Source organism: Lissotriton vulgaris, chromosome 8 (genome assembly GCF_964263255.1).
Source record: "Lissotriton vulgaris chromosome 8, aLisVul1.2, whole genome shotgun sequence".
Lineage (NCBI taxonomy): Eukaryota > Metazoa > Chordata > Amphibia > Caudata > Salamandridae > Lissotriton > Lissotriton vulgaris.
This window is the reverse complement of record NC_141696.1, coordinates 1167152956-1167180701: the sequence shown is the minus strand read 5'-3', so window position 1 is coordinate 1167180701 and position 27746 is coordinate 1167152956. Positions and strand designations below refer to the sequence as shown.

General features: G+C 47.1%; 1 protein-coding gene across 3 annotated transcripts in view; it reads left to right on the top strand.

The window, feature by feature from the left end:
• AKAP11 (A-kinase anchoring protein 11) overlaps positions 1–27746 on the top strand; it is a 229971-nt gene that overhangs the window by 48040 nt on the left and 154185 nt on the right. For all 3 annotated transcript variants that reach the window (XM_086935024.1, XM_086935025.1, XM_086935023.1), the window contains one exon: positions 15662–15929. In XM_086935024.1, the coding sequence (XP_086791150.1) occupies positions 15662–15929 (268 nt within the window). The remainder of the gene's footprint in view (positions 1–15661; positions 15930–27746) is intronic.

Sequence of the window (27746 nt, the reverse complement as noted above, 5' to 3'; positions counted from 1 at the left end):
CAGATACTACATTTATAAGTGGAAGATGAGATGCTTTTCCCATTACAGATGATAAGCATCTCTTTAATGGACCTGGTCCCTAATTTATTAGCAAATCCGAATACAGAGGTAGCCGTCTTCTGTAATTGCAGGGTCTTCACTCGTATTTGAGGGGACCATTCCCCCTGTCTATCACATAGTACCCCAAAGTATGAAAACGAAGGAACTATTGAGAATCTAGCATCCTTAGCAACAAATTGCTTCGTTTTAGGAGTTTGCCTCCCCCAAATCATTATGTAGGTCTTTTTAAACTAACTTTAAGGTTCAATTCCACCATATACAGTGTATATGAATCTAGCAGCAACTGTGGGCCTATTGCAGTACGAGCCAGAAGCAGCACATCGTCTGCATATAGCAAGGCAGGTATCAATCGAGACACAATCTTAGGTAGGTCAACAGTGGATTGCAAGAGAGCTTATTCCAAGCAGTTTATATGCAGATTAAATAAAAATGGGGCCAAGACGCATCCCTCTCCGATTCCCTTCTTTACCCTAAAAAGCCTAGTACATTCCCACCCTGGGTCAAATCTGACCCTAGCGGTGGCATTTCGGTAAAGGTGACTAAGTAAAAAATGTAAGAGACACAATTTAGTATGATTAACACTGTCAAACGCAATAGTAAGGCCCATGAAGGCCAAAAATAGGAAGCCTTTCTTAACCTTAGTGTCCTTGCTCACCAGTAGTTCCAGATTCTGACACTGTCCTAAATCCACATTGCAGATCAGAAATAATGGAATGTTCTTCTGCCCAATTTTGGAACCTCTCCAGTAACCGCTTACCCAAAATTTAAATTGACATCAGCTGGTATTGTTAAAGCGGCCAGCTCTTCTCCCCTGTACTTTCATAGTGATAGTACTTTTAGAGACTCAAGCAGTTCCTGAGGTTTTTTCAGAGAGAAAGAAAGGAAGATTTTCTGGAAATAGAGAAAGAAGGCATAATAACATGTTATAACCTAATTGGTGTTACGAGGGATGCTGCCGACCTGGCAACTGCTAGAGTTGCCTTTGACCGACATCCCTGTGGTTTAAAAACTGACCGACCTTGGGTCGGCGGTCCGAAACCGCAATTACGATGCGACTGCACATGGTGAGGTCGCAGACTCGCATTTAACGATGGGAGCTAGTGCGGCAGTTGGAAACCGGCAGCAGTACAAGCTCCCATAGAGAAATGGGAGTCACTGTAAATCCCTGCATCGCGTGGCACGGCAGTAGCAGGGGAGCCCCCAAAGTCTCTTTCCGACAGGCTTTCCATGTCGGAAAGCCCAAAATTTAAAGCCTGTCAGAAACCGACATCATAATCCTGACGGCAGAACTGCCGTCCGTAAGGGATTATGTTGCGGTTCCGACTGAAAGCCAGATGGATTGTCTGGCCTGTTTGAATTCAGACTGCCATAATCGTAATACGACTGTCGGAATTCGAGCCAGGGATGTCGGTCGGAGGCTCTCCGACCAGAATCCAAATTAGGGCCAGAGTCTTATTAAGATTGCCTTTGCTGGTCAGGGCATCCATATTGGCCCTTCATGTGCATCAAAAGATGCTTGAATTACCTTTCAATGGCTCATCCCTTTTTTGGAATGCAGGCAGAAGAAATCCCAAAAATAAAAACTTGTTAGTGATCTTGAAATCTGTGGGTGTACAACTGAGGATAGAGCTCAATGCACATGTACACATCTTCGGACCAGGTAAGCAGTACACTTGCTAATAAAAAGAATGGTTCCATGCTAGGTCTTCTACCCATTATTGATATGAAGAAGACAAACAAGTGTGTGAAAAGAAATAAAATCAGAATTCTGATGCATAATTGTAGGAAAGTGGGTTACTGGTTAAGGTGGTTAAACCCTGCTCTAGCAGCATCCACATTTCTTGTCCAGGTGAAACACAAGGGTCTGGGAGTCCAATATTAATGCCTGGTGTCCATTTTGAAATAGGAGAAGCTTCTAGAGTCCTCCCCCTACAGAGGTGTCCGCAATTTCCTGTCTCCCTACCCTGGCCCCAACTTGTCGGGGGGCACAGTACTTGCATGAAACGCGTTGTAAGTGTGTTGAAGCAGAGTCTTTGTGATTTGCAAGTGTGGTAGGTGACGGCTATGCCCCCAAGTCAGAGTTAGCCTATCCTGCCAACTCCTAGTCCCTATTTGTCCCTCAGTCTGTGAGTAATACAGAAAGACCAACTGCACCTAGTCATATAACCCATGGTACAGGCAGCATGCACCAAATAGTTGGGACAAGAAAATGCCAACTTTCTAAAAGTTTATTAGATGAAGGGATGCACACCTGTTTAAACCACCTTTTTTGATTCTTCATTTTTGTCATTCCTTCGGCGCAATTGCGTGCAGATTGGCTGTTAGGCATGCCCTACTGCCACTAGTTACGAAACTTTTTGTGAGTAGGGACTACATAGCCCCAAAACCAAATGCACAGCTTCTTGCCGCTATTTAGCGTGCACTGTAATTCAAAAGTCTTTGTCCTTAATTTTCAATTTTCCAACTTATCACCGTATTTTAACTCTTATTTTTTAAGTATTATTCCACTCCATTTTATCCAAAAGACCAACAATCGGGATGTGGTGCCAATTTTCAAATTTCTTGCATTCAAACTGTGCCCATCCAGGCCTCTTAGAAAGAATACGAATAATGCAGAAAGTCCATCACAAGCAGTTTTTTTATTTTTCATGTAAAAAAAACCAATGCATTTCGGGCCTCCTCGTGCCCTTCTTCGGGGGTCACTACAAATAAATCACAACATGAATAAATTATTAGCACTTCTAATCCCAAATAAACAACGCTGCGACATCATTTCAAAAATTAATTAAAAAAATTAATTCACTTCGTCATATCCAAAACATTGCCCTAAGGGGCATAGTCTCATTTAGTCTCCCACTCTGTTGATTAAGTCATCACGCGCCATTCCTTCATGCTCAGGGTGTTAGCCAAACTTCCCAACCGTGCTAGTAATGATTCAGGTAATCCCGATGTTCCCCGCTCCCCTCCGTTGTAATCGCACTCTAACCTTCTGTTCACATAGCGCAACCTTCATTCCTCAAAAAAGTTCACTATTTAAATAGGTCCGTGAGTTTCTAAACGCGTGCAATACTATGTTAATCACACTCCACCATTGTTACGCGTGGGACACAAAATCCCTCTTCCCCTCCCACGCACCTAACGATCTGCATGAAAACCGTGACCTCCCGCCATGCCACATACCTGCTTTACTGATTAACAAACATCTCCTTCCCTCGTCATGATTGCTCCAAACAGTTAGAAACAATCCCTTCCCGCCCATGCTTTTAAATCACTACGCCCCAGCATTGTCCCTCCCAATTGGCCGGAACCCAAGACTTCCTGTTCCTGCCTGCCTTAATCTCAAGTGAACTATATTACCCAGGATGCATGTCTTCAGTCCATGATACAATTTATAGAGTGAATTAGTCGAAAAATGTAACTTTCTCTTGTATACCCATTGTTTATCCATGCACGCGATCCTGCCGGTGCATATAATTTATTTAAACCCCCTTGTGATGCACTTCGATTTTATCTCCGACTGTATAGATCCCAAAGTGTTCTTCGTGCTCTTTTTTATTTTGTCCAATCTTCTTGTGGGTGCAATCCCTGGGTAGGGCTATAGTTACAAACAATTTATTAGATGAAGGGATGCACACCTGTTTAAACCACCTTTTTTGATTCTTCATTTTTGTCATTCCTTCAGCGCAATTGCGTGCAGATTGGCTGTTAGGCATGCCCTACTGCCACTAGTTACGAAACTTTTTGTGAGGCGGGACTACTTAGCCCCAAAACCAAATGCACAGCTTCATGCCGCTATTTAGCGTGCACTGTAATTCAAAAGTCTTTGTCCTTAATTTTTAAATTTTCCAACTTATCACCGTATTTTAACTCTTATTTTTCAAGTATTATTCCACTCCATTTTATCCAAAAGACCAACAATATGGATGTGGTGCCAATTTTCAAACTTCTTGCATTCAAACTGTTCCCATCCAGGCCTCTTAGAAAGAATACGAATAATGCAGAAAGTCCATCACAAGCAGTTTTTTATTTTTCATGTTAAAAAACCCAATGCATTTCGGGCCTCCTCGTGCCCTTCTTCGGGGGTCACTACAAATAAATCACAACATGAATAAATTATTAGCACTTCTAATCCCAAATAAACAACGCTGCGACATCATTTCAAAAATTTATTACAAAAATTAATTCACTTTGTCATATCCAAAACATTGCCCTACGGTGCATAGTTAAAATTTGAAAAATTAAGGACAAAGACTTTTGAATTACAGTGCACGCTAAATAGCGGCATGAAGCTGTGCATTTGGTTTTGGGGCTATGTAGTCCCTCCTCACACAAAAAATTCTAAAAGTGACATTTTCAGAATTGTGACTTAAAATCCAACAATACAAATAAATTACAATTCTTTAACAACCGAACTTGAATTTCCTATCTGCTCCCAAATGAAGATAATCACTTAAGTGTAATAAGGTAACCCAATTTTATCCTATGGGAGAGGCAGGCCTTGCAGTGGTGAAAATCAAATTTAAGAGCTTCTCACCACCAGGACATGTAAATGTTAAAAATATGGGCTGTTTAGGGCCTACCCTAAAAAGAAAGGTGTGGGCCTGGCAAAAGGTTTATATTGCCAGTCAGAATTGCAGTTTAATTGCAGTTTGCAGGTTAAACTGCACACCCTGGCTGCAATGGCAGGCCTAAGATGTGTTTAAAGGCCTACCTGAGTGTACAATCAGTGCTGTAGGCCCACTATTAGCATTTACTTTACAGACCATGGGTACCTGTAATACCACTTTACTAGGGACTTACAAGTAAATTAAATGTTCCATTTGGAAGTAAGCCAATTTTACCATGTCTAAAGAAGCAGGCACAAGCACTTTAGCACTGATTAGCAGTGACAAAGTGCACAGCATAAAAGGCAACAGAACTGGTTCAGAAAACAGGATGTGTGAAGGAAAAAGGTTTGATAGTGACCCTGCAGAGAGGGCTAAGTCGAACAATAATAATTTTTTTTTTATCTGCATCAAAACTGGATATGTGTGCTATATCTTTTGGATATCTATTTTCATGCAACGTTTTGAAATGATCACACTTTTCTAAGGTTAACAGTTGACAAAAATCCATGTAACACAAGGCACCTCCACCTCCCCTTCTGTTTGGCAAGTGTCTTCTCTTTTGTGAAATATAGCTTTGTGCCTCTCTAGAGACATATGGGGGTTAAATATAAGAATGCCGCAGGAATGTTTGGAGGTCAGCGGTGCCAGAAGTCAGGAAATTGGGACAACAAAGTTCATCTGTCTAGGCATGGAATACTACTGTGAATATCTGTAAGGATCTTTCACCCCAGCCTTCCATTGCTGAGCTTGACTTCCTGGCTCCAGACGTCTTGCGGTTAGGCACTCCAAGATCTCTGCTTTTCTCTGAATGACCATGCAGTCAGCAAAGTATGCTTCCATGAGCTCTTCATGTGCATTTAAGTTAGAGATTCTGCTTCTGGTGTATCAGCAAGCAACTGAAACCGTGGACATGCTAGCAAAAAATGGTACTTGCATAACATCCTCTGGTAAAGTTTTCTTTACAGTTCTCTTCTATTAGTTTCTGATGAATACTTCTAGCCGCAGATACCTAATCTTTCAGAATATTCACATGGCTCCAGAATGGATATGGATGTCTTCACATCAGTGCTTCCACAAGCCTCTAGATGGCACTATACGGCTCCTTGTTGACTTTATTTCAAACCGGAAGTGATGGAGTGAAGCTGCATGTAAGCACTACCCCTGCGCACCAACATCCATCCATCCATCCATCCATCCATCCATCCATCCATCCATCCATCCATCCATTCCTTTCTGCACCTACGGATACAGACCTGGAGCTCCACTTCCCTTTACATTGGTTGATGAATCCTTTCAAAATTCTCTTTTACTAATTTACATAGGGACAATGCCCCCACTGAAGACTACAGGTTTCAAACCATGCCATGACTGCCTGAAACTACAGATGTCTTACTGACCCACACAAGTTCTGCCTCCACTGTTTGGGCTTGAGGCATGAATCCTAGATGTACAAATATTGTAACCTCATTTACCTGAAGGCGATACGAGACCATGAATACTGCTGTATTCCTCTGAACACTGAAAGAAGGTGTAGACCTAATGCAAATCCAAGTCAAAGACGTGGTCCCATTTCCTCTATGGAGGCCCTTCTTGGAACAGGTCTTCTTTGAGGTCGAAGACGTCTGTTAAGTCAAAGTCAAAATCTAAGAAGATTCCTAAGAATTTGAAGCATAATTCAACCTCATTTGGCAACTTTCTGCCAAGAAGAGTTTGGGATGGCGTAAAGGTGCCAATCGATCTTACTTCTGATCCCTGTTCGAGGAGCTGATTCCACAACTGATCCTGTTGATTCCTAAATTTCCAAGCCTTCATAGGCACTGCAGCAGGTCGAGGCCTCAAAGAAGACCATTCTACATATTTTTGGCGTTCTTATGGCTCTTTCTGGCATGCCTTCAGGCCCAAGGATACAACGGGCCTCCTGTTGTTTCTGCCTGCATGTCCACCCTCTGTACTTTCTGAGGCCCTCAAACCAGCCTCAGGTTCTGCACTGAATCTGGTACAAGCTTCGTGTCTGCTTCAAGGTCTGTACTGATTCCCTCTTCATTGACGCTGGGCCAGAAGTCTCTGGAGTATGAGCCCCTGCAAATCTTGTGTCTGCCACTTAACGGAATCCTTCTTCACCCTGACCAAGGTCCCTCTATGACTCCACTCCAGTGCACCTGGTTCCCATGTGTTCCTATCAAGACAAAGCACTTTGTCTACCACAGAGCCTTCCCCAGAGGCTCCATTACCTTTTTGCTCCGATTCTGATCATAGTTTGTCTCCACTGGAAAATGATGATGATAACGATTTACCCCAACACTACCATAACAACTTGGTATATATGGATTTACAGGATTCCAGTGTACGTCCCCTGATTCAGGGTTGATTTTGCCCATCGCACTGCCAATGGAGGTAAGTGCTTCATTGTTTAGAGGGGCAGCTGAGGTTCAGGACATTTAGCTGCATTCTGTTGAAGTCAAGACAAATGTCCTTACTGTGGTTTTTCACCCTGAGCAGTTTCATCTGATCCCTGCCTTCCATTTAATAAAGCCCTGAGAGAAACCCTTATTGGCACTTGGGCTAAGCCTTGCTCATGCCCACCAATTAATAGGGAAGTATAGATGGCATGAGGCCTCACCAGCCTGCAACAGCCAGCGTAGTCTTTCATGGCCTGGGACGGGATCAAGCAGACATCACATGAGACAACACTAGTCTCAGTCTCTTGCTCGTGTGGCACAAGCCTTTGAAACCACTTTAGTTTGCCCATTGCGGCACTCAACCGCCACTTTGGAGGCACAATAAGACATTTTCTCCAAGGGTGGCAGTTAATTGCATCTGACAGATGGGTCCCTCCATATCGCCTAGCAGGGTTATGCACTTCTGGAGCAGGGCTTACTGGCCGTAGACGCAATTGAGATGGTGCCGTCCCCAGTAGTGGGGACCGGTTGTTATAACCTCTGTGGCTAAAATTGGCATGGCACGGCTGGCGGTGCAAAGCAAGTGTTCCAAGGAGGATGGCCCAAAGTGAACCAGATTCGTCCTACTTCTTCGGAAATGCCACGGGGTGGCAGTGTCTTCTGTACGTGATTCAGAGAAACTTCACAACTATATCTGGGCCAGTGACAGGTGGATAGCACTAGAAAGATATTCTGACCCTTAGGATTCCGGACCTCTCTTTAAGAGGATGTTGAATGACTGGAACTTATACCCACGTGTGGTAGGAGTCCTTGAGGGAAATTAGTAATAACTAAGCTGAATCGTTGATATTGAAATAGATTGGAAACGTAAAATTATGTTGGAGCTGTGAGATGACAAAGGATTGCTTAAATATAAACTTCTGTTCTGTAAAGTGTGATTGGCTGTTGCCAAGCAAAATATAGAGCGAATATGGGTGGGAAAACAGCACTGAAGGTGAATGATATGGATTGGAGCAGCAGAGCAGCAACACATTTATATACGAGTACTATGTAAGAGTAAGTGAATGCCTAAAGAAGTATCGGAAGATGTGGCCAAAATACTGAAAACATATAATCTGGATTGTGAATAGGAACACAATTTATAACATACTAAGTGCCACCATACAGTATTAGTTTAGGAAGGAGGTTACATACTGGATAGAAATATACTATGAATGCCGACAATGGGGAACGTTTTTTACCAGTTTATTTATTTTATTTCTATTTATTTCAAAGTTTTATATAGCGCGAACAAGATCTTCGCAGATATCAGAGCGCTTTACATAGAAGGGTACATGAGGGAACAAAGTCAAATAGGTAAATCAATAGATCACACAGTACAAATAATACAAATAGGTGACTGCAAAGCCAATCATGTGAGTAATAAGACAACTCATACAAATAAGTAAAGGGGTCAAGCATGTAATACAGATCAGTGCAGGGTGTTAATAGGGTTCGAGATAGTAGTTCAAGTGTATTTAGCCATGAGGATAGCTTTTACTTCTTTTTTAAAGAGTGTAGTGGAGGAGATAAGCCTGGTTTCGGGAGGGAGTGAGTTCCAAATCCTAGGCGTCATTCCTGAGAAGGAGCGCTTGTATGTTTTTTCCTTCCGGAATCTTCGAGGTTTCAGCAGAAGATTGTTTGTGCCTCTCGTGTTTCTGATTCCCCCAGAGATTGTCAATTTCTGAGCAAGGTAGCCGGGTGAGTTTAGGTGTACCGCCTTGTGTGTCATGCAGGCGATTTTCAGATGTATTCTGGCTTCAAAAGGCAGCCAATTCAGGGACTTCAAGTCAGGGGTAATGTGGGAGTGCTTTTTTGACCCAGTGATGAGTCTCGCTGCAGCATTTAGAGACGCTTTTAGTGGTGCTGTTGTAGTTAGTGGGAGTCCGCAGAGGGCGGTGCTGCCGTATTCAATTCGTGGGATGACTAGTGCTTGTACTGCAGTTTGGAAGTCTTTGGCTGGGAGGTAGGGTTTAAGTTTCCTCAGAGTATTGATCTGGAAGTTCGCTCCCTTTGTTGCCTTGCTGATATGTTGCTGCATGTTGAGATTGGTGTCGAGTGTTATGCCTAAAGATTTTGCTGAGTCCACGATGGTGGGTTGGACATTGAGTGCGGTTAGGAGTTTAAGCCAATGTTGAGTGGTGGATATCTTCGCTGGAGGTGAGATCAGAAGGAACTCTGTTTTCAGGGCATTGAGTTTGAGGTGATTGTCGGCAAGCCAGGATTGGGTGCATCTGATCGTTGAGTTCAGGAGCAGGATGTCATTGGGTGATTGTAATTTGAGGTAAAGTTGGGTGTCATCGGCGTACATGTGGAAGTGTACTTTGGATGCTTGTAGCAAGGTGGTGAGAGGTTCCATGACTAGGTTGAACAAATTTGGGGATAGAGAGGATCCTTGGGGGACGCCTAGCGTTACAGGTATTGGCGAGGACATCAGGTTGTTGCTCTTGAATTTCTGCGACCTGTTGTGAAGAAAGGAAGTGAACCATTTGAGGACAGTTCCAGATAAGCCCATTCTTGTGTTTAGTAGTTCTAGTAGATTCTCATGTTTAACGGTGTCGAATGCTGAGGAGAGATCAAGAAGGATGAGGAGGCAGGTGTCGTTTTGGTCTAGCATTTGAAGTGCGTCGTCAATTATGTGAGTCATAGCAGTTTCTGTGCTGTGTCCTGCTCGGAAGCCTGACTGGTGAGGGTTGAGGAGATCGAATTGCTCAATGTGTTTAGTCAATTGTAGTTGTGCGCATTTTTCCAGCAGTTTGGCGAGAGTGGGGATATTGGTGATGGGACGGTAATTGTTGAGATCAGAGGGGTCGGCTGTTGGTTTCTTTAGTAGAGGTGTGACCTGACCAACTTTGAGGGAGTCAGGTATGCTTCCTTGTTGGAGAGAGCTGTTGATGATTTTAGTCCAGAGAGGGAGAAGCAAAGGGGTAAAGTCTTTTACTGCGAAGGCAGGGAGGGGGTCCGTGAGGTGATTGGATGGTTTCAGGGTGCTGAGTAATTTGCCAATTTCTTCTTCCGAGTATGTGCCAAAGGTTGACCATGTAGCATTGTTTTTTGGTTCAGCGGGTGCTAGGCATTTGGGTTTGGAGTAGAGGCTTGCGTCAATGAGGAGATCGCTTTTTATTTTGTCAGTTTTTTGGATAAAGAAAGCAGCGAAGTCTTCACAGGAGGGTGCCTCACGCCCAGTGTTGAGTGGTTGTGGTTGCTCCTTGGATTGCGATTTGATTAGCTCAAACAGTTTTCTCGGGCGGTTTTTTGCTTGGTCAAGTTGGAGGCTGAAGAAGTCCGATTTTGAGCGTTTTATTTTCCTGAAGTAGGCGTTTCTCTTTTTCTTCAAATCTTTTAGGTGCATTGCGGAGGGGGCTGATCTCCAGGTCCGTTCTGCCATTCGCAAGTCTCTTCTATCTTCGTTGAGACTCCCGTCGTACCATGGTTTGGAGATTTTAGTAGAGACTCTTTTTAGCTGCATAGGTGCAGCCTCATTAATTATAGAGGTCATAGTGTTGAGATAGTGGTCAGTCAGAGTTTGGACGTCCGAGGCGCCTGCAGGTGGGAGTAGGAGATTGCAACTGTTAGGGGGCAGAGAGCCTGGGTTGAGCTTTTTCGAGTCTCTTTTCCAGACTTTGGGCTTGGAGAGTTGCGCCGGGTTGACTTTGACTTTTTCGTTGATAAAGAATGTGATAATATGATGATCTGACCAGTCACAGGGTTGGATGCATTCGAGTTGGATAGAGTCCTCTTTGGAGATGATCAGGTCGATGGTAGAGCCTTTCTCGTGGGTCGGGCTGTTGCATATTTGGGTGAGGTTAAGGGCATCGAGGATTTTTAAGACTATTTACCACCGCGTCGTTGCGGTCATTCCAGTGGAGGTTGAAGTCACCAAGGTATATTTGGGCGAGCTGGCGTCCGGAATTGGTTGAGATCATATCCATGATTTGTTGGGAAAAGGTGAGGTTGTCCCTGGGTGGGTGGTAAATGCTGTGAAGAGAGCATATCGGTTTGCCCTCACTAATAATGTCGAGGCAGATGTATTCCCAGGATGTTGGGGATGGTAGGGATGTGGAATTGACTTTCTGAACAGAGAGGTTGTTCCTGTAGATGCATGCGATTCCACCACCTATTTGGCCTGTTCTGTCGAGCCTGATAATGTGGTAGTTGGGAGGAACCAGAATGTCCATTATGGGTGTCGAAGATTCAGTTAGCCACGTTTCAGTCAGGATGATTAGGTCAAGGTCCCGCGATAAGAGGAGCTCAGCAATGGCTGCTGAGTGTTTCGTGGCCGATCTGCAGTTGAGAAGAGTGCATTTGAGACGGGGTGTGTAGAGGGTGTTAGATGGTTCTAGCGAGAGAGGGACTTTTCTAAGGTTATTGGGGATGGAGAATCTGCTGTTTAGTGTGGGTGGTCTAAGGGGATTTGGGTGTATCGTGGGAATGTTGCGGTGTGGGGTGCTTGTGTGAGTTTGGGGGGCTGGGTCATAGGAGCGGAGAAGGGTGAGTGTGTCGAGGTCAGAAGAAGAGTTGTGGGTGCGGCGAGGGCGGTTGTTGCGATTAAGAGCTGGGATTGATGTCAGATTGGGGGATAGCTGAGTGCGAGAGTTAGTCGGAGGGGTGGGGGACAAGTTTGGCGGGGAGGTGTAGATGTGTGAGGGGTTGCAGGGGCGATGCGGGGGACGAGGGCAGTTGCTGCGCCTATGAGCAGGGATTGACGCCTGGTGTGGGGCGTGATGAGGGTGGGGGTCCGCCGGCGGAGTAGGAGACAAGTTGGGAGGGGGGGTGGAGGTGGGTGGGCGGTGTATGGGGCGTGTGGAGAGTAGTTCTTTGATGGCGTGAATGTCTTCTTTGATCTGAGTGAGGGTGGCCGTGATGTATTCCATCGTAGGGTAGGTGGTGGGGGTGGGAGTGGCAGTCAGGGGTGAATGGCTGGCCAGGGATTTCGTGTGCAGGTGGGAGGGAGGGCTGGTGTTCGAGCAGGTCTGCGTTGTGTTGATGTGCGGGATAGGGTTAGGGAGGCGAGAGGTTTTGGACGGGAGGGGTGTGGATGAGGTAGGGAGGAAGTTGGTGTTATGGGTGGGGGCATTGGTGGTAGGCGGGGGGGACAAGGTGTAGGCTGGGAGACTGGTAGCCGTGGTGGGGGTGTAAGGAGGGTAATGGGGGCTGAGAGTAGGAGGGGAAGTGGGATTGGAGATGGTCCTGTTGAGGGGAGGGGGAGTTAAATTAGGAGAGGGGGTATGTTCTGCGAAGTTGGTTAGAGGGTAATGAGGACTGAGAATGGGGGGGGGATAAAGGGGGGGAATTGTCGGAATGCGTGTTATTCTGGTGCTGGACTAAGTTAGGTGTGTTATGGGTGGGAACTGTGCTGTCAGCGGCGAGCGGGGTGTTAATGCCCGCTGTAGGTGTGATAGGAGTGTTGAGGGTATGTGTGGAGGTCCGCAAGTTGGTAGAAGGGGCGGGGGAAAGAGCGGTGTATGAGGGGGAGCGATCTGTGTCTGTGATGGAGTGCTGAATTGGGATAGTAGGGTTGTGGGTAGGGGGTGGGAGGTCAGGGGTGGTAGGTGTGTCCCTGATTGAAGAGTATGTAGCTGTGAGGTCATGGTTGGTGGGACTGGGGGAGATATGAGTGTTTGTCCGTGAATTGGAGAGGTGTTCTTTGAAGGTGGGGAACATGTTGTCTAGCAGTTCCAGGTTCCTGTCTGTGGATTGTGATAGGACAATCCCGTTATTGTAAATAGTGATGGTGGCTCTGCCTGGAAAGACTTGGGATGGTGTGATGGAGAGAGTTAGGCTGTGAGCGGATTTTCTAGTGGAGGAGACGGTGAGTAGGGTGAAGAACGCTTTTCTCCATTGAGCTCTGCGTGTGGTGTGGAAGATGATATTGGTGTTCAGGGATCCATTGACCGGTGAGAAGTAGGTGTCAGCAAAGGGTGTTTCCGAGTGTGACCTAAGGAAGTTGTGTTTAAAGCGTTTGGCGGCTTTTTTGGTGAGTGATGGTGGGTAGTTGATTTTGTATGTGTGTTTGCCGATGGGGTCCATGTTGCGTTGCAGGATTAGGTGGGTATGGGAGGATGCAGTAGTGCACTATAGTGGTACCAATGTGCAGAGAAACATGTGTGCAGAAAAACAGGTGCATACAGTAGGATACACAGTAATAAGTTATAAATTACAAAGTGACACTAGTAATCAACCAGCATATCCAGGATATAAGAGTGAGCAGTAGGGCAAATACAAACGGTAAATTGTGAGGTACAAGGTGTAAGAATAGGCATAATACTGATAATATATAAGGGTAGGGTACAATGGGAGAGTGCACTAATGCACTATAGTTGATAATATTGATAGAATATAGAGGAAGGATCCAGATACAACAATTTACATGAGTCAAAACTCAAAAATCGAAGGTGACATTGGTTGTCAACCCAAATAGTGTGAGGTAGCAATCTGTGCATTTACAAATGTTCAAAATACAAGTAAAAGTGGCACTAGTGAGGAATCCTAATATACGAGGTAATAATCTGTGCTTACAGGTGTTCAAAATACCGATATAGGTATAGTACTACAATGGTATGCAAACACTCTGTCATATTTAAGGTAGTAATCTGTGCAATACAAATGTTTAAAATAAAGCTAGAGTGTACTATTGCAATGATGGCAAACACTCTTTCATATATGAGGTAGCAGTCTGTGTAGTACAAAAATTCAGAATAGGCTAGGAGAGCAATACTGCAATAATACAATAATAGGTAGACATTCTTTCATATATGAGGTGGTAATCTGCCCTAAACAAATGATAAAACTATAAGTAAAAGTATAATAATACAGGCATAGGCCGGCATTCTGTTCTACTAGTCTAAAATACTATAATCCAATAAAAACTAGAAACTAGACTAAAATGGCCGCCAAATAGTTCAGATCAAGCCAGTAGTCCTCTGTTTGTTGCTATGCAGGCTGGGAGAAAGAGAGAATAGTCCTCTGTTTGCTGCTATTGCTCTGAGCACAGGGGAAGAGATTCCACTTTCTGTTTAAGCAAACAGAGCTCAAGGCTAGCTGGGAGGAATCTTATCTCTGTGTGGGGGAGTTGAGCTGAAGGGCCACGTGGACGACAGAGGTATGGGGGGGATTTATTGTTACAGTTTTATGGCCCCAGCCATTTTGTACAAAGGAGTTAGATTTTTCAAAAGAGTTAGATTTTTCAAAAGAGAGCCGGCGGGTGGGAGAAGTAAATACCTGAGTTTCTGTGTTTCAGTAAATATTGCCAGTAGAGTTTTACAGAAGCACTACATTAATCCATGATTGGCTTCCTTCCTCTTCGTAGATGTATGTGGCTGAATATACTTGATCTCACGTCAGAGCTCAGCCTGTATTATAATGAAAAGCATCCCATCCATTTGCCAGGAATCTACCGATGTCAATGTCAATGGGGGCAGGCTTCGGTGTTCTGTCGCCCCTACAGCTCCTCGCTCGCTCTTATTAAAGAAAGGCTCTTTTTGAAGTTGAGCTGTGTTTAGCTCTCTCGGGTCCGCTTCGAGAGCTTGTGACCCCCGCCGTGTTAGCCAGCAACCGGCGTCCAGCGTCCCTCCCGGCTCTCCAGACCGCTCGTATTTCTCTGCTGCGGTGTGTGGGGGAGAGGGGGGGTTGCGTCGTCATGTCCCGGTGCTGCCTTTGCTGCCGACGGGACCAAAGGGAATGAAAGGGGCCCGGTGCTCCTCCCGCTTTGGTCCTGGTGCCCGCTGCCCCGCTCTGATTCCTCTGCTGCGGCGGTAGGTGCAAAGGGGTGGGGGGGGGCTCCGTTGTCGTCTTGCTCCCGCTGATCTCGGTGATCCTCCTGCCGATCCCGGTGCTGCGACCAGCGTCCTCTGCTGCAGTCGGGCGGGTGTTCCGTTGTTGTTGCCTCAGCCTCAGCCCCCTTCGGTCCCGGGGTGTCCGCTGAGATGCGACCCCCTGGCTCCCGATCTCAGCGTCTGCCTTCTGTTCGGGGGTGGGGGGGGGACGGTCCGGTGTGCGTTCTGTTCTGTCCCCGGTGTTGGCTGTGGAGGATATCGGGTGTCGATTACCACCGACCCGAGCCTCACTCCGCCTAACGATGTCCCTTGGGTTCCTCTGCTGTGGTGCGGGCCGTTTCCAACGTTGTTCCACGTCCCAGGCTTTCACAGCACTCCGTTCCTGCAGGGACTTCTCTGTTGTGACGCTGGCGGGTCACAGCGGTGTCCAAAACATTACTCCTGTTCCTGGGGAGGTCGATGGCTGCTGCTAACAGGGATATACCCGGTTAAGGGATCCCAAGCACGGGGAGCTCCTTCGGGGAGCTCCTACCAGGCGGCCATCACGTTGATGTCCCAATAGATTACCAGTGAAGCTCGATCAGATGTTTTATATTTGACAATATAATATGAATAATATATGTGCCATTATTTTATGTGGTAATGAGATCTTTCCCTTCTTGATGAAGGCTGTAACTGACATTTGATACTGTGTCCGATTTAAAGCAATATCGCAAAACAATCCATTTGGTAAACCTACTCTTATTCAGTTAATATCTGTCTGCATTTTATCTCTTTGTAGACCCATCGTACTCAAATACTTTGTCTAATGAGGACTTCACCTACATTTCCAAGGGTCAAAGTTGATTCCATATTCAACCTTCTGAGCAAGTATACTACTAGTGTGAGATACACTCTTGATCTCCACTCTCTACAGAAGCTGCACCCTGAATCTTCACACACAGAAGATGACGACACCAATCAATCTGTGTCTTCTATTGAGGATGATTTTGTGACTGCTTTTGAACATTTAGAGGAAGAGGAACCTCTAATCGCACGTGAAGTCCTTGGTAAGTTCCTAACTATCTGGAGTGCTTCTTGTTGTGTGTGTCTCGGAAAGCAGGTCTCCACAATAACATTACAGTGGAGTCCCAGAAGCTCTTTAATAAGATGAAGAGGGCTGGAAAAAAGTAGTCTTCCAAGTCCTTTTATTCTACCAACAGCACAGCTGAAGTACAACCTCCTTGCTCTTCTCCCAGTTGTGCTCAAATCGGCCAACTTTCCACTTTTTAATGTGGCACCCCTTCAAGAGTCACCGTATAGAATGCACAGGTCAGTGACCACTTAAAGAGCAAGTTACAAAGCTCATCCTTACAACCGCACAGCTTGATCACCTATTGTTCCACATACAAAACAGATCTGTGCCAAATATGAGTTCATGCTTGTACACTTATACTAGACCTGCAATAAGCTACTTATGTTTAATGAAGATCCTCCTGAGCTACTAATATTATTGGAGATGTAATAGTAACCACATAGGACAAGGTTACATTAGTGGCCACCAAATATAAGATAACCAGCCGTGATCACTTCAGTGCATCAGGCATGGTTGCCAGCAGTGATGTAAAAAAAAGCAGCGATGTTGAATGCCGCTACATGGGTAATACATATCAGCCAAAGCTGCAATGTCACTAGTACCAAGTTAATAGTAGTTGTAATAAGTGTTCCCCAATTCCGTTTGATTTTTATCACTGAAATATCAGTTTTAAATATATATTGGAAATGTAATGATTTTTCTAAAACATCAACTTATGAGTTATTAAAATGTAAACATTTTCATCTTGGATACACACTTTTCAGTTTTAGTATACCTATAATAATTCAGCCAAGCAAAAACGTTATATTTAGTTCATTGGAATGCACAAAGGAGAACTACTTACTGGTAGCTGAAGAGCTACCAGTAGATCACGAGCTACTGGTTGGAGAAGCCTCTGCTAGGCTCTTCTACTGATTAAAAGTAGGCTTTGGAAGTTTTAATTGATACTTGTTTACTTTAGATTGTTTTTAGTATGCTTTCTGTTGTCAATACCCTTTGCATTGTGGCATCTAATAATGCCCTCGCCCATTGTAGTAAGTTAGTAATTTAAGGAAGGTGTCTTCAGAGATGTAGGAAACTGGGCTTTTGTTGCAGTTGTCCCCACATTTTTTTTACCCACTTTGTAACTACTAGATGCTGATTTTCGACTCTGACAGTGCACTGAGACCTGAAAACCAGACCTCAGTGTCAGTACTCCTTCCCTAAAACTAATTGTTCTAGTAATGGCAAAGGACTTTAGCACCCTGTTAGTCTCTAGTAAGGGAAACTTCAGGTACCTAGTGCACAGGTGTTAAAGAGGGTCTCCAAGGACTGCAGCATATCCTATGCTGACCTGAGAGACTCTCATACAAATTTCACTCAGATTGCCTATATAGGCTGTGTGACATAATGCAAATCATGAGTGAAAACATGACATGACACACTCCGGTGTGTCATGCCAAAGGCATATCATCTAATATATGTAAGTCACCTACAGCAGGCCTATGAGGCCTAAAGCAGGGTGCATTATATTTTTTGTGAGACATATCTGCATGAACAGAAATGCCTGTGATGTCTGGTTCTATTGCAAGATATTGCAAGTGAGCAGGGTAGCTATCTTCAGGCATGTACTGGGCACTCATCAAAACGGGGTACCCAGCTACATGATGGCTTTATTGAAACCTATGGTGTTTAGTTTTAAACGCCTTGTATTAATCAACCCACACTGATTGCAATGATGGAGTTAATATTAAGTGCACATTAGAGGTACCTCCTGAAATCTACTAGCCCTGTAGTGTGCTGGCTGGCTGGTCCAGTGCAGCCTTCCACCACTCACTAGTGTCTGGCCCCCTAGAAGGTGAGAGCCCCACTCTCAGAGGACAGAAGCAATGCCTGCTCTGGAGAGAGGTGCTATCACATCCTCCTCCAGGAAGGCTGGTCCCTCAGTCCCAGATTGCAGCACATTCTGAACGGACCGTTCCCCTTTGAAGAGAATGGGACACCCAACGCAGTAACACCTCTGCACCCGGACGCCTTGGAGCCTTCCGAGGTGACCTGTTGTTGTGGCCTTGGACCTTGCCCCATACTCACCTTAAGTTGCAGAGAGCAGTCCCATAAGTCGCTGTTAAGTACCCAAATGCAGTACATGTTTTACCCCCATATGATAAGATTACTGCACCTAAAAATTGCACTGTCAACTCTTGAACACTGTAAAAAATTATAACTCAAAGTACCTACCTGATTCCGATGATCTTGGTATCTAAAATCATATAAAAGTATGTCTTATTTTTATAAATTGTTGTCATATTTCTTTGAGTGTGTGACTCACTTACTGCCTTTGTGTATGCAATAAATGCTTAGCACTACCCACTCTATTATATCCTAACTGCTTGCCCACACTACCACAAAATAGAGCTATTGGGGTGTCATTTGTGCCTCTGTAAACTGATTGGGGTTAGCCTGAACTCTTTACTCAGTGTACCTCTTTTTAGTCCTCTATATAAGGAGCCAGGTTCCTAAAAAGGAACCCTGAGTAACACGAAATGTAAGATAAAAAAGAAAACAAGTGAGTTGTTGGAAAGTCACAGACATGTTATCACATTGCTAACTTCAGACCATTCACTGTAAAGCTGCATAGATAGTTTGTGTCCTTTTGCATTGATTGATCACTTCAAAAATGTGTACCCCAAATGCTAAATGAGAAATATATGCTTGACCATGTATTTCGTGCGAACAACACTTATTTTCAATGCTATTATTTGGTGTTTGTATGGTCTTGTAGCCCAAACTACAATACCATCTAAATGACTTGATATCTGAGACCCCCTCTGAAAGAAAAGAGAAATCTGGCTTCTTACAATCAAATGAAAGAATAACCTACAAATGACTTTGTATTCGCTTTATAATGAATAAATCACACTCTTAAAAAGAAATCATTTTGTCTATACAAAAGACTGTCAATCTCTTCAAAATGGTGCACAAAAAGTGAAAACAATGAATAGTGATCACGGCGCAAAAGACAATAGTACAGAAGACAATATATACACAATCAATGCATTCAATTAAACACTCTATACATATATACAAAACATTTTTTACAAAAAATCCTTAGTTTGGAAAGGCCATCCACTGATGTGAACTTCTTGAACCCTTTAGATTTCTTTTATTTCATTGGAGTTCTAGAGTTAAGAGGTGTTGGAACCTGGGATGTCAAGTCACCTAGGGTAGCCTGGCCTAGGGTAAGTCACATTCACTAGAGGCACATGTGTGAAGGTTGCAAACTTCCCAGCAGTAAATTAACGCAATAACACACAAAAAGGACACTACACCAATATTGGAAAAATACGTGCTGGTTTATAAAAATAGTCTTTGCTCTGGTTGTCAATTAGTTATCTCTAGAAAATACAGTTCATTACATCACAGCATCTTTAACCTCCTTACTTTATCACCTCTAGCAGTTTTACATCTACACACTTCAGCAATTCAGATGAACACTTGCTGTACTCTGGTTAACCCCTTTCTGAATATTCTTTTAAATTCAAGGTTTATACAGGTAACCACCACTTCCCACAATTGCTCTATATCCAAGTACAATTTTGCATTCCCCAGCCCAGGCTGTCAGTCTCCTCAGCAAACCCACCCTGTCTGGGAACAAGCTGTCTCAAGTTTTTAGGTACCAGAGGCTAGGGAGGAATGTCCCAAAAGAATGGTTCAGGCCTCAATTACTTTTCACCACTCGAGTGCACCATTGGAGACTTTATGCTGTAGGCTTGGCAATGTGCAGTTATTTGGTAGCCCCTCTCCCCTCTGTATGCACAGGGATCAATCAGCGCTGCACCATTAAACTTAAAAGGGGTCTGACGGACCGGGGCACAGCCAGCTCTCCTGTGCCACCCCTTCGATTTCCCCGCTTACTTGGCAGTATGTGTAGGGAGGTGTGTTCCTCTGTAACACCCCCCGCTTCCGTGCAGAAATCGGGCCTCCCCGCTCCCTCACGGAGGAGCGGAGGCCCTCTTGAGGATATCACGGGGCACTTCACAGGACGCCGGCCGCTCGGCGGGGCCGCTTCCTTCCTTGGCGCTTCACTTCAGTGGCTGCCGGCGGTTCCTTCACGCAGGCGCCGACGCACATGCGCGGGGGATCGGCGTCTCGGCCTCAGAGCCTGCTCCGTTGTCCTATCACGGAGTAGCGTCCTCGCAGCGGACCTGCTCGATCCTAGGCCCCTCCTGAGGTAACAACCCGGCTCAGCTAGGATTATGCGCGGTAGCGCTGGGATTCAATCACTTTGCTCCCTTCTCTTTCTCCTTTGGAGGCGCTGACACGGAGCGCGATTGGTGCCCCAGGGGTCCCGCTCACAGTTGAAACAAAGGGAACTAGACCCTAACTCCTCACTCCTCTACCTCACAAGATGGGAGGCTTGCCACACGCCACAGGACCAGTCACTGGTAAGGAAACCTCAGTGTCATTTAGAGAAGGAGCTTTCTTCTCACTCTAAGAGGGAGGGTAAAAGGGGGGAACCCTTTGCGTTGGAACCCCAATTCTCCTAGTTCCGCATAGTCCACAACCCCTCTTTACTGGACAGTTATAGGGGCCCAGGCGATCTCCTAATTCGGTTCCCAATACAGGGACCTCTTCAGCTCCACAGACTTCTGGGATAACCCCTTCACCTAACTGTCCAGGGTCAGCAGGATGAACTAACTTGGCTAGGTCAACAGGAATGGGGGGTGGAAAAACCTAGACAGAGGGCTACCCTTGTAGAGCAATCCACACTTCAGGATCCTACCCCTACCAGACCTCAGCCTTCACTCTAGCTGCTCCTCACTGGCAAGACAAAATGGCTGTCCAGCATTCCGCCTTTTATAGGCTGACCCTCAAGGGACCAGAAGGTTCTGGAATGCCCTATTCTACTCTATGGGACAGGTTCTAGGTTTGTCAGTTGGGACAGTTGGTAGCCACCATTTTGTGACTCCAACTATATTCCTGTCAGAAAAGGCCTCTAGGCCTGAGGTGAAAAACTATGAGGGTGAAAGAACACCTATCCCCTTGACAAACACCTTAAAAAAGCTAGTGGACACAAAAATTAATAAAGGTATGATGGGCAAAAAGGGGACAAAATAAATAATAATTTGGAGGGACTACACAAAAAGTCAGACAGGTCTAACACGCGTCCCCCCCAGCTGAAAGTGGGGAGAACTACCCAACCCCTTGGGAGTCCTCATCACTAAGGCGGAAATACCTAGAGAGACCGTCTGCATTGGCGTGGTCAACTCCAGGTCGATGTTCCACCCGGAAGTCCATTCCCTGTAGGGAGATGGACCACCTCAACAGCTTGGGATTTCCCCCCTTCATCTGCATTAGCCAACGAAGGGGTCGGTGGTCAGTCTGAACCAGGAAGTGCGAGCCAAACAGGTATGGCCGCAGCTTCTTCAGAGCCCACATCACCGCAAAAGCTTCCCTCTCAATTGCACTCCACTTCTGTTCCCGGGGAAGCAGTCTCCTGGATAAGAAGACTACAGGCTGATCCAGGCCCTCTTCATTTACTTGCGATAACACTGCCCCAATGCCATGTTCTGATGCATCTGTCTGGACAATGAGCTCCTTGGAGAAGTTTGGGGCCCTCAGGACCGGTGCTGCACACATTGCCTGCTTCAGTTTCTCAAAAGCTTGCTGACAAGCGTTCGTCCAAACTACCCGTCGAGGTTGTTTCTTAGAGGTGAGCTCTGTGAGAGGCGCTACAATAGTGCCATACCCCTTCACAAAGCGACGGTAGTAGCCTGTGAGGCCCAGGAAAGCTCGGACCTCAGTCTGTGTCTTGGGGGGTTCCCAGGCCATGATTGCCTCAATCTTTGCCTGCAGGGGCTGCACTGTCCCCCTACCCACCAAGTGTCCAAGGTACACAACCGACCCCTGCCCAATCTGGCATTTGCTGGCCTTGATTGTCAATGCAGCTTGTTTCAGGGCCTGGAGAACTGCTTGCAAATGTTGCAAATGGTCCTCCCAACTGCTACTGAAGACAGCAATGTCATCCAGGTATGCAGCAGAGAAACTCTCCATACCAGAGAGGACCTGGTTCACCAGCCGCTGAAATGTGGCGGGGGCATTTTTGAGCCCAAAGGGCATCACGCAAAATTGGAAGTGTCCCTCAGGTGTGGAGAAGGCTGACCTTTCCTTTGCTCCATCTGTCAAGGAGATCTGCCAGTACCCTGAAGTGAGATCAAAGGTACTTAGATATTGGGCAGCTCCTAGCCGGTCAATTAATTCATCCGCCCTAGGGATCGGATGAGCATCAGTCTTTGTAACTGAGTTCAGTCCCCGGTAATCCACACAGAACCTCAGTTCTGGTGTGGTGCCTGGTGGAGCGGCTTTTTGCACTAGCACCACCGGACTGGACCAAGGACTGTTGGATGGTTCTATAACTCCCAGCTCTAGCATCTTGGCAACCTCTCCATGGATGCTAGCCTTCACCTTGTTGGACAGCCGGTAGGTCTTTGACTTCACTGGTGGGCTGTCCCCTGTGTCCACATCATGGGTACACAGGTGAGTCCTTCCCGGGACAAGGGAGAACAACGTAGAGTACTGCTCCAGTATCTGGCGGCAGTCCTCCCGCTGTTCAGGAGTTAGACTGGGAGAGAGAATCACCCCCTCCACTGACCCATCCTTCTCCTGAGACGAGAACAAGTCTGGGAGAGGTTCGCTTTCCGCTTCCTCCTCCCCGTCAGTCACCATCATTAAAATGACCTCGGGCCTCTCATGGTGGGGTTTGAGTCGGTTGGCATGCAGCACCCGTAGGGGCTGTCGAGGGGTCTTAAGGTCCACCAGGTATGTGACCTTACCCTTCTTTTCCAACACTTCAAATGGGCCTGTCCAGCGATCCTGGAGGGCACTAAGCTCTCCAGGTTCCATCACCCACACTTTCTGGCCAGGCTCCAATTCCACCTGGTGAGCATTGTGGTCATACCACTCCTTCATGACTGCCTGGCTGGCCTCCAAGTTGTCAGAAGCTTGCTTCCACAACTTCGCCATTTGGCTCCTGAAGGCCAGCATGTAGCTCACCACATCCTGGGGGGGTCTCCTGGGAGATTTTTCCCAACCATCCTTCACCAGGCTGAGAGGACCGCGTACAGGGTGCCCATACAGAAGTTCAAAGGGGCTGAAGCCCACTCCCTTCTGTGGCACTTCCCTGTAAGAGAATAGCAAACAGGGTAGGAGGACGTCCCATTTCCTCCGCAGGCTTTCGGGCAGACTTCTGATCATGCCCTTCAAGGTTTTGTTGAACCTCTCAACCAGTCCATTTGACTGGGGGTGATAAGGAGTGGTGAACCGGTAGGTCACTCCACACTCCTTCCACATTGCCCGCATGTAAGCTGACATAAAGTTGGTCCCCCTGTCAGACACAACTTCTTTGGGGAAACCCACTCGGGTAAAGATCCCCATTAGGGCCCTAGCCGCCACAGGTGCAGTGACTGTCCTCAGAGGAATTGCCTCTGGGTATCGTGTGGCATGATCCACCAGAACCAGGATGAACCTGTGACCAGCTGTTGTTGGTGGATCTAAAGGCCCTACAATGTCGATGCCCACCCTTTCAAAGGGGGTGCTAACGACTGGAAGTGGTTCCAGGGGAGCTTTCAGCTTCACCCCTGTTTTCCCACTGGCCTGGCAGGATACACATGTCCGACAGTAAGTGTTGGACGCCACTTTCATCTGAGGCCAGTAAAAGTGGTGGACAAGCCGAGCAAAGGTCTTGTCCTGACCTAAGTGTCCTGCCAAGGGTATAGCATGAGCCAATTCCAACAGAAAGGCTCGGTATTGTTGCGGGACTACCAAGGCCCTTGATGAACCAGGTAAGGGTACCTTGGGTTCACTGTAGAGGAGTCCATCCTCCCAGTAAATATGGTAGTGTCCCGTAACATAACCTGCTGCCTGGGCTTCAGCCTGTCGCCTCAGTCCCTCAAGGGTAGGGCACTCCCTCTGCCCCTTACAGAATTCCTCTCTGGTAGGTCTTCCCTCCACATGCCACTCAGCAGGGATGGGTAAATCCTCCAGAGAGTCTACTTCCCCCTCCACGGACTCCTGGTCCACCACCGCAGGTGGCCGATCTGTCACATGGGGTGTGGAAGCCGAAGCAGGCTCTTCCTGTCTTCGGGTCTGTCCCTTTTTGGCAGCGGGTTGGGCCATTGTTCCAGGCTCCAACCCAGGCGAACTCCCTCTCCGGGCAGTCGCAGACCGTGTGCTCACACAGGCCCAGTCAGGTGTACTCAGCATCGCATTGTGCATCCGGTATTCCACCTCTCTCCAAGCGTTGTGCTCCATGTCATTCCCCAGCAGACAATCAACTGGCACGGCAGGGCTTACGGCAACTCGAAGTGAACCTGCAACCCCCTCCCACTCAAAGGGAACCTCAGCCACTGGATAGTGGCCCATTCTGCCGTCAGCCATCGCGGCGGGGTGGAGTACATGGGGAACCACCTGCTCTGGAGACACCAGTTGACTTCTCACCATAGTCATACTGGCTCTTGTATCTCTCAGAGCCTCCCCTCTCTGGCCATTGATGGTGACCCATTGCCCATACTTTGCAGTATTTGGGGGCACCTGGATCTTAGGAACCATCTCCCGTTCCCCCAGGGACACTAAGGTGACACCCGCCCACTCACCCCCCTTATCTAAGGCCAACTCCTCCCTGAGCGCTACACTAGCTACTCCCGGTGGTTTTCCTCCGGTGGGAGGGGGTGGTCTCTTTGGGCATCTGACATCTCCCTTATAATGTCCAACACCACCACACTCAAAACAGTGGAGAACCCTTGGCTGCTGGCTTTGGCCAGGATTAGGGTTTCGGGGCGGGTTTGCCTTAGGGGTGAAACCTGTTCCCTTTCCTTGGAAATTGTTTTGGGGACCTTTAGAGAACTCCTTCTTTTTATCTCCCCCCCTCCTTCTTCTGGGGGGCGCCCTGTCCGGCCTTTTGGGAATCCCCTCCAGTCCCCTTGGAGGACACCCGGGTACTTGCCCAGATGTCCGCCTCCTCTGCAAGCTTCCGGGGATTGGTCAGCTTGCTGTCCACCAGGTGTTGGCGCAGCTCGGGAAAACATTTCTCGAGGAGGTGCTCTTTCAAAAATAGATCATACAACCCCTCATAATCCTTCACCTCACTGCCCTTGACCCAGCCCTCCAGTACCTTACGTGCGTAGTCAAGGAAGTCCACCCAGTTCTGGGTGCCCAACTTGTGGCTCCCCCTGAACTTCTGACGGTACCTTTCTGGGGTAAGCCCAAACTTCCTTACTAATGCCAGCTTCATGGTGGGGTAGTTGGTTTGTTCCTCTGGTTCTAGGGCCAGCAAGGTGTCCAGACCAGCAGGAGGCATGTACTTATACAAACCACCCCCCCAGTGCTTCTCCTGCACCCCATGGGCAGCCAACCACTTGGCTATGTCGTCCCCCTGACTAAAGCTAGCTATAAGGTCTTTTGGTAAATAGGGTCTGGACTCCCTGGCTGTCTCTTTTGTTTCGCTGCCACCATTCATTACAGGAGAGGATCCCCGTCGTAGGTTCTGGAGTTCTAATTCCTTCAACCTGAACTCATGGGCCATCCTCCGCTCCTCCTTCTCCTGCTCCAGCTTAGCCAACTCCCATTTTAACTGTCTCATTTCCCTCCGGTCAGTGAGCTCGGCTTCAGTCAGGCTTCCCCCGGAGACACTACTGCCCCTCCGGGAATAGGACACTGGTCCTGGGAGTAGGTTTTCTCCCTCTGATGGGAATAAGCCTTCTATCTCCACAACCGTGTCCCGGTCTGTCCCTTCATCCTCCTCCTTCCCTTCTTTGTGTGCCTCCACCCAAGCCCTTAGACTGGTTTGGAGCTCCCCCTTCCTGGCACCATGCTTAAAAAATACCCCCATTTGTTGGCAGAAATCTTTCAGCTGAGCCACAGAATAGGTGTCTAGTTTTTCTAATGCAAACTCCATTTTGAAATAGGCAAAACCAGATTATACACACAAGGAAATTAGAGTTGCAAGGGCAACCAAAAGTAAAATTAGGAGGGCCGCTAGGAGAAAACTCCTGGTGTAGGCTAGTGTATTACGTTCAATTACTACTGAGTAGCTGCAACCACAGTCAGGATCCCACCGCTAGACACCAACTTGTTGGAACCTGGGATGTCAGGTCACCTAGGGTAGCCTGGCCTAGGGTAAGTCACATTCACTAGAGGCACATGTGTGAAGGTTGCAAACTTCCCAGCAGTAAATTAACGCAATAACACACAAAAAGGACACTACACCAATATTGGAAAAATACGTACTGGTTTATAAAAATAGTCTTTGCTCTGGTTGTCAATTAGTTATCTCTAGAAAATACAGTTCATTACATCACAGCATCTTTAACCTCCTTACTTTATCACCTCTAGCAGTTTTACATCTACACACTTCAACAATTCAGATGAACACTTGCTGTACTCTGGTTAACCCCTTTCTGAATCTTCTTTTAAATTCAAGGTTTATACAGGTAACCACCACTTCCCACAATTGCTCTATATCCAAGTACAATTTTGCATTCCCCAGCCCAGGCTGTCAGTCTCCTCAGCAAACCCACCCTGTCTGGGAACAAGCTGTCTCAAGTTTTTAGGTACCAGAGGCTAGGGAGGAATGTCCCAAAAGAATGGTTCAGGCCTCAATTACTTTTCACCACTCAAGTGCACCATTGGAGACTTTATGCTGTAGGCTTGGCAATGTGCAGTTATTTGGTAGCCCCTCTCCCCTCTGTATGCACAGGGATCAATCAGCGCTGCACCATTAAACTTAAAAGGGGTCTGACGGACCGGGGCACAGCCAGCTATCCTGTGCCACCCCTTCGATTTCCCCGCTTACTTGGCAGTATGTGTTGGGAGGTGTGTTCCTCTGTAACACCCCCCGCTTCCGTGCAGAAATCGGGCCTCCCCGCTCCCTCACGGAGGAGCGGAGGCCCTCTTGAGGATATCACGGGGCACTTCACAGGACGCCGGCCGCTCGGCGGGGCCGCTTCCTTCCTTGGCGCTTCACTTCAGTGGCTGCCGGCGGTTCCTTCACGCAGGCGCCGACGCACATGCGCGGGGGATCGGCGTCTCGGCCTCAGAGCCTGCTCCGTTGTCCTATCACGGAGTAGCGTCCTCGCAGCGGACCTGCTCGATCCTAGGCCCCTCCTGAGGTAACAACCCGGCTCAGCTAGGATTATGCGCGGTAGCGCTGGGATTCAATCACTTTGCTCCCTTCTCTTTCTCCTTTGGAGGCGCTGACACGGAGCGCGATTGGTGCCCCAGGGGTCCCGCTCACAGTTGAAACAAAGGGAACTAGACCCTAACTCCTCACTCCTCTACCTCACAAGATGGGAGGCTTGCCACACGCCACAGGACCAGTCACTGGTAAGGAAACCTCAGTGTCATTTAGAGAAGGAGCTTTCTTCTCACTCTAAGAGGGAGGGTAAAAGGGGGGAACCCTTTGCGTTGGAACCCCAATTCTCCTAGTTCCGCAATAGTCCACAACCCCTCTTTACTGGACAGTTATAGGGGCCCAGGCGATCTCCTAATTCGGTTCCCAATACAGGGACCTCTTCAGCTCCACAGACTTCTGGGATAACCCCTTCACCTAACTGTCCAGGGTCAGCAGGATGAACTAACTTGGCTAGGTCAACAGGAATGGGGGGTGGAAAAACCTAGACAGAGGGCTACCCTTGTAGAGCAATCCACACTTCAGGATCCTACCCCTACCAGACCTCAGCCTTCACTCTAGCTGCTCCTCACTGGCAAGACAAAATGGCTGTCCAGCATTCCGCCTTTTATAGGCTGACCCTCAGGG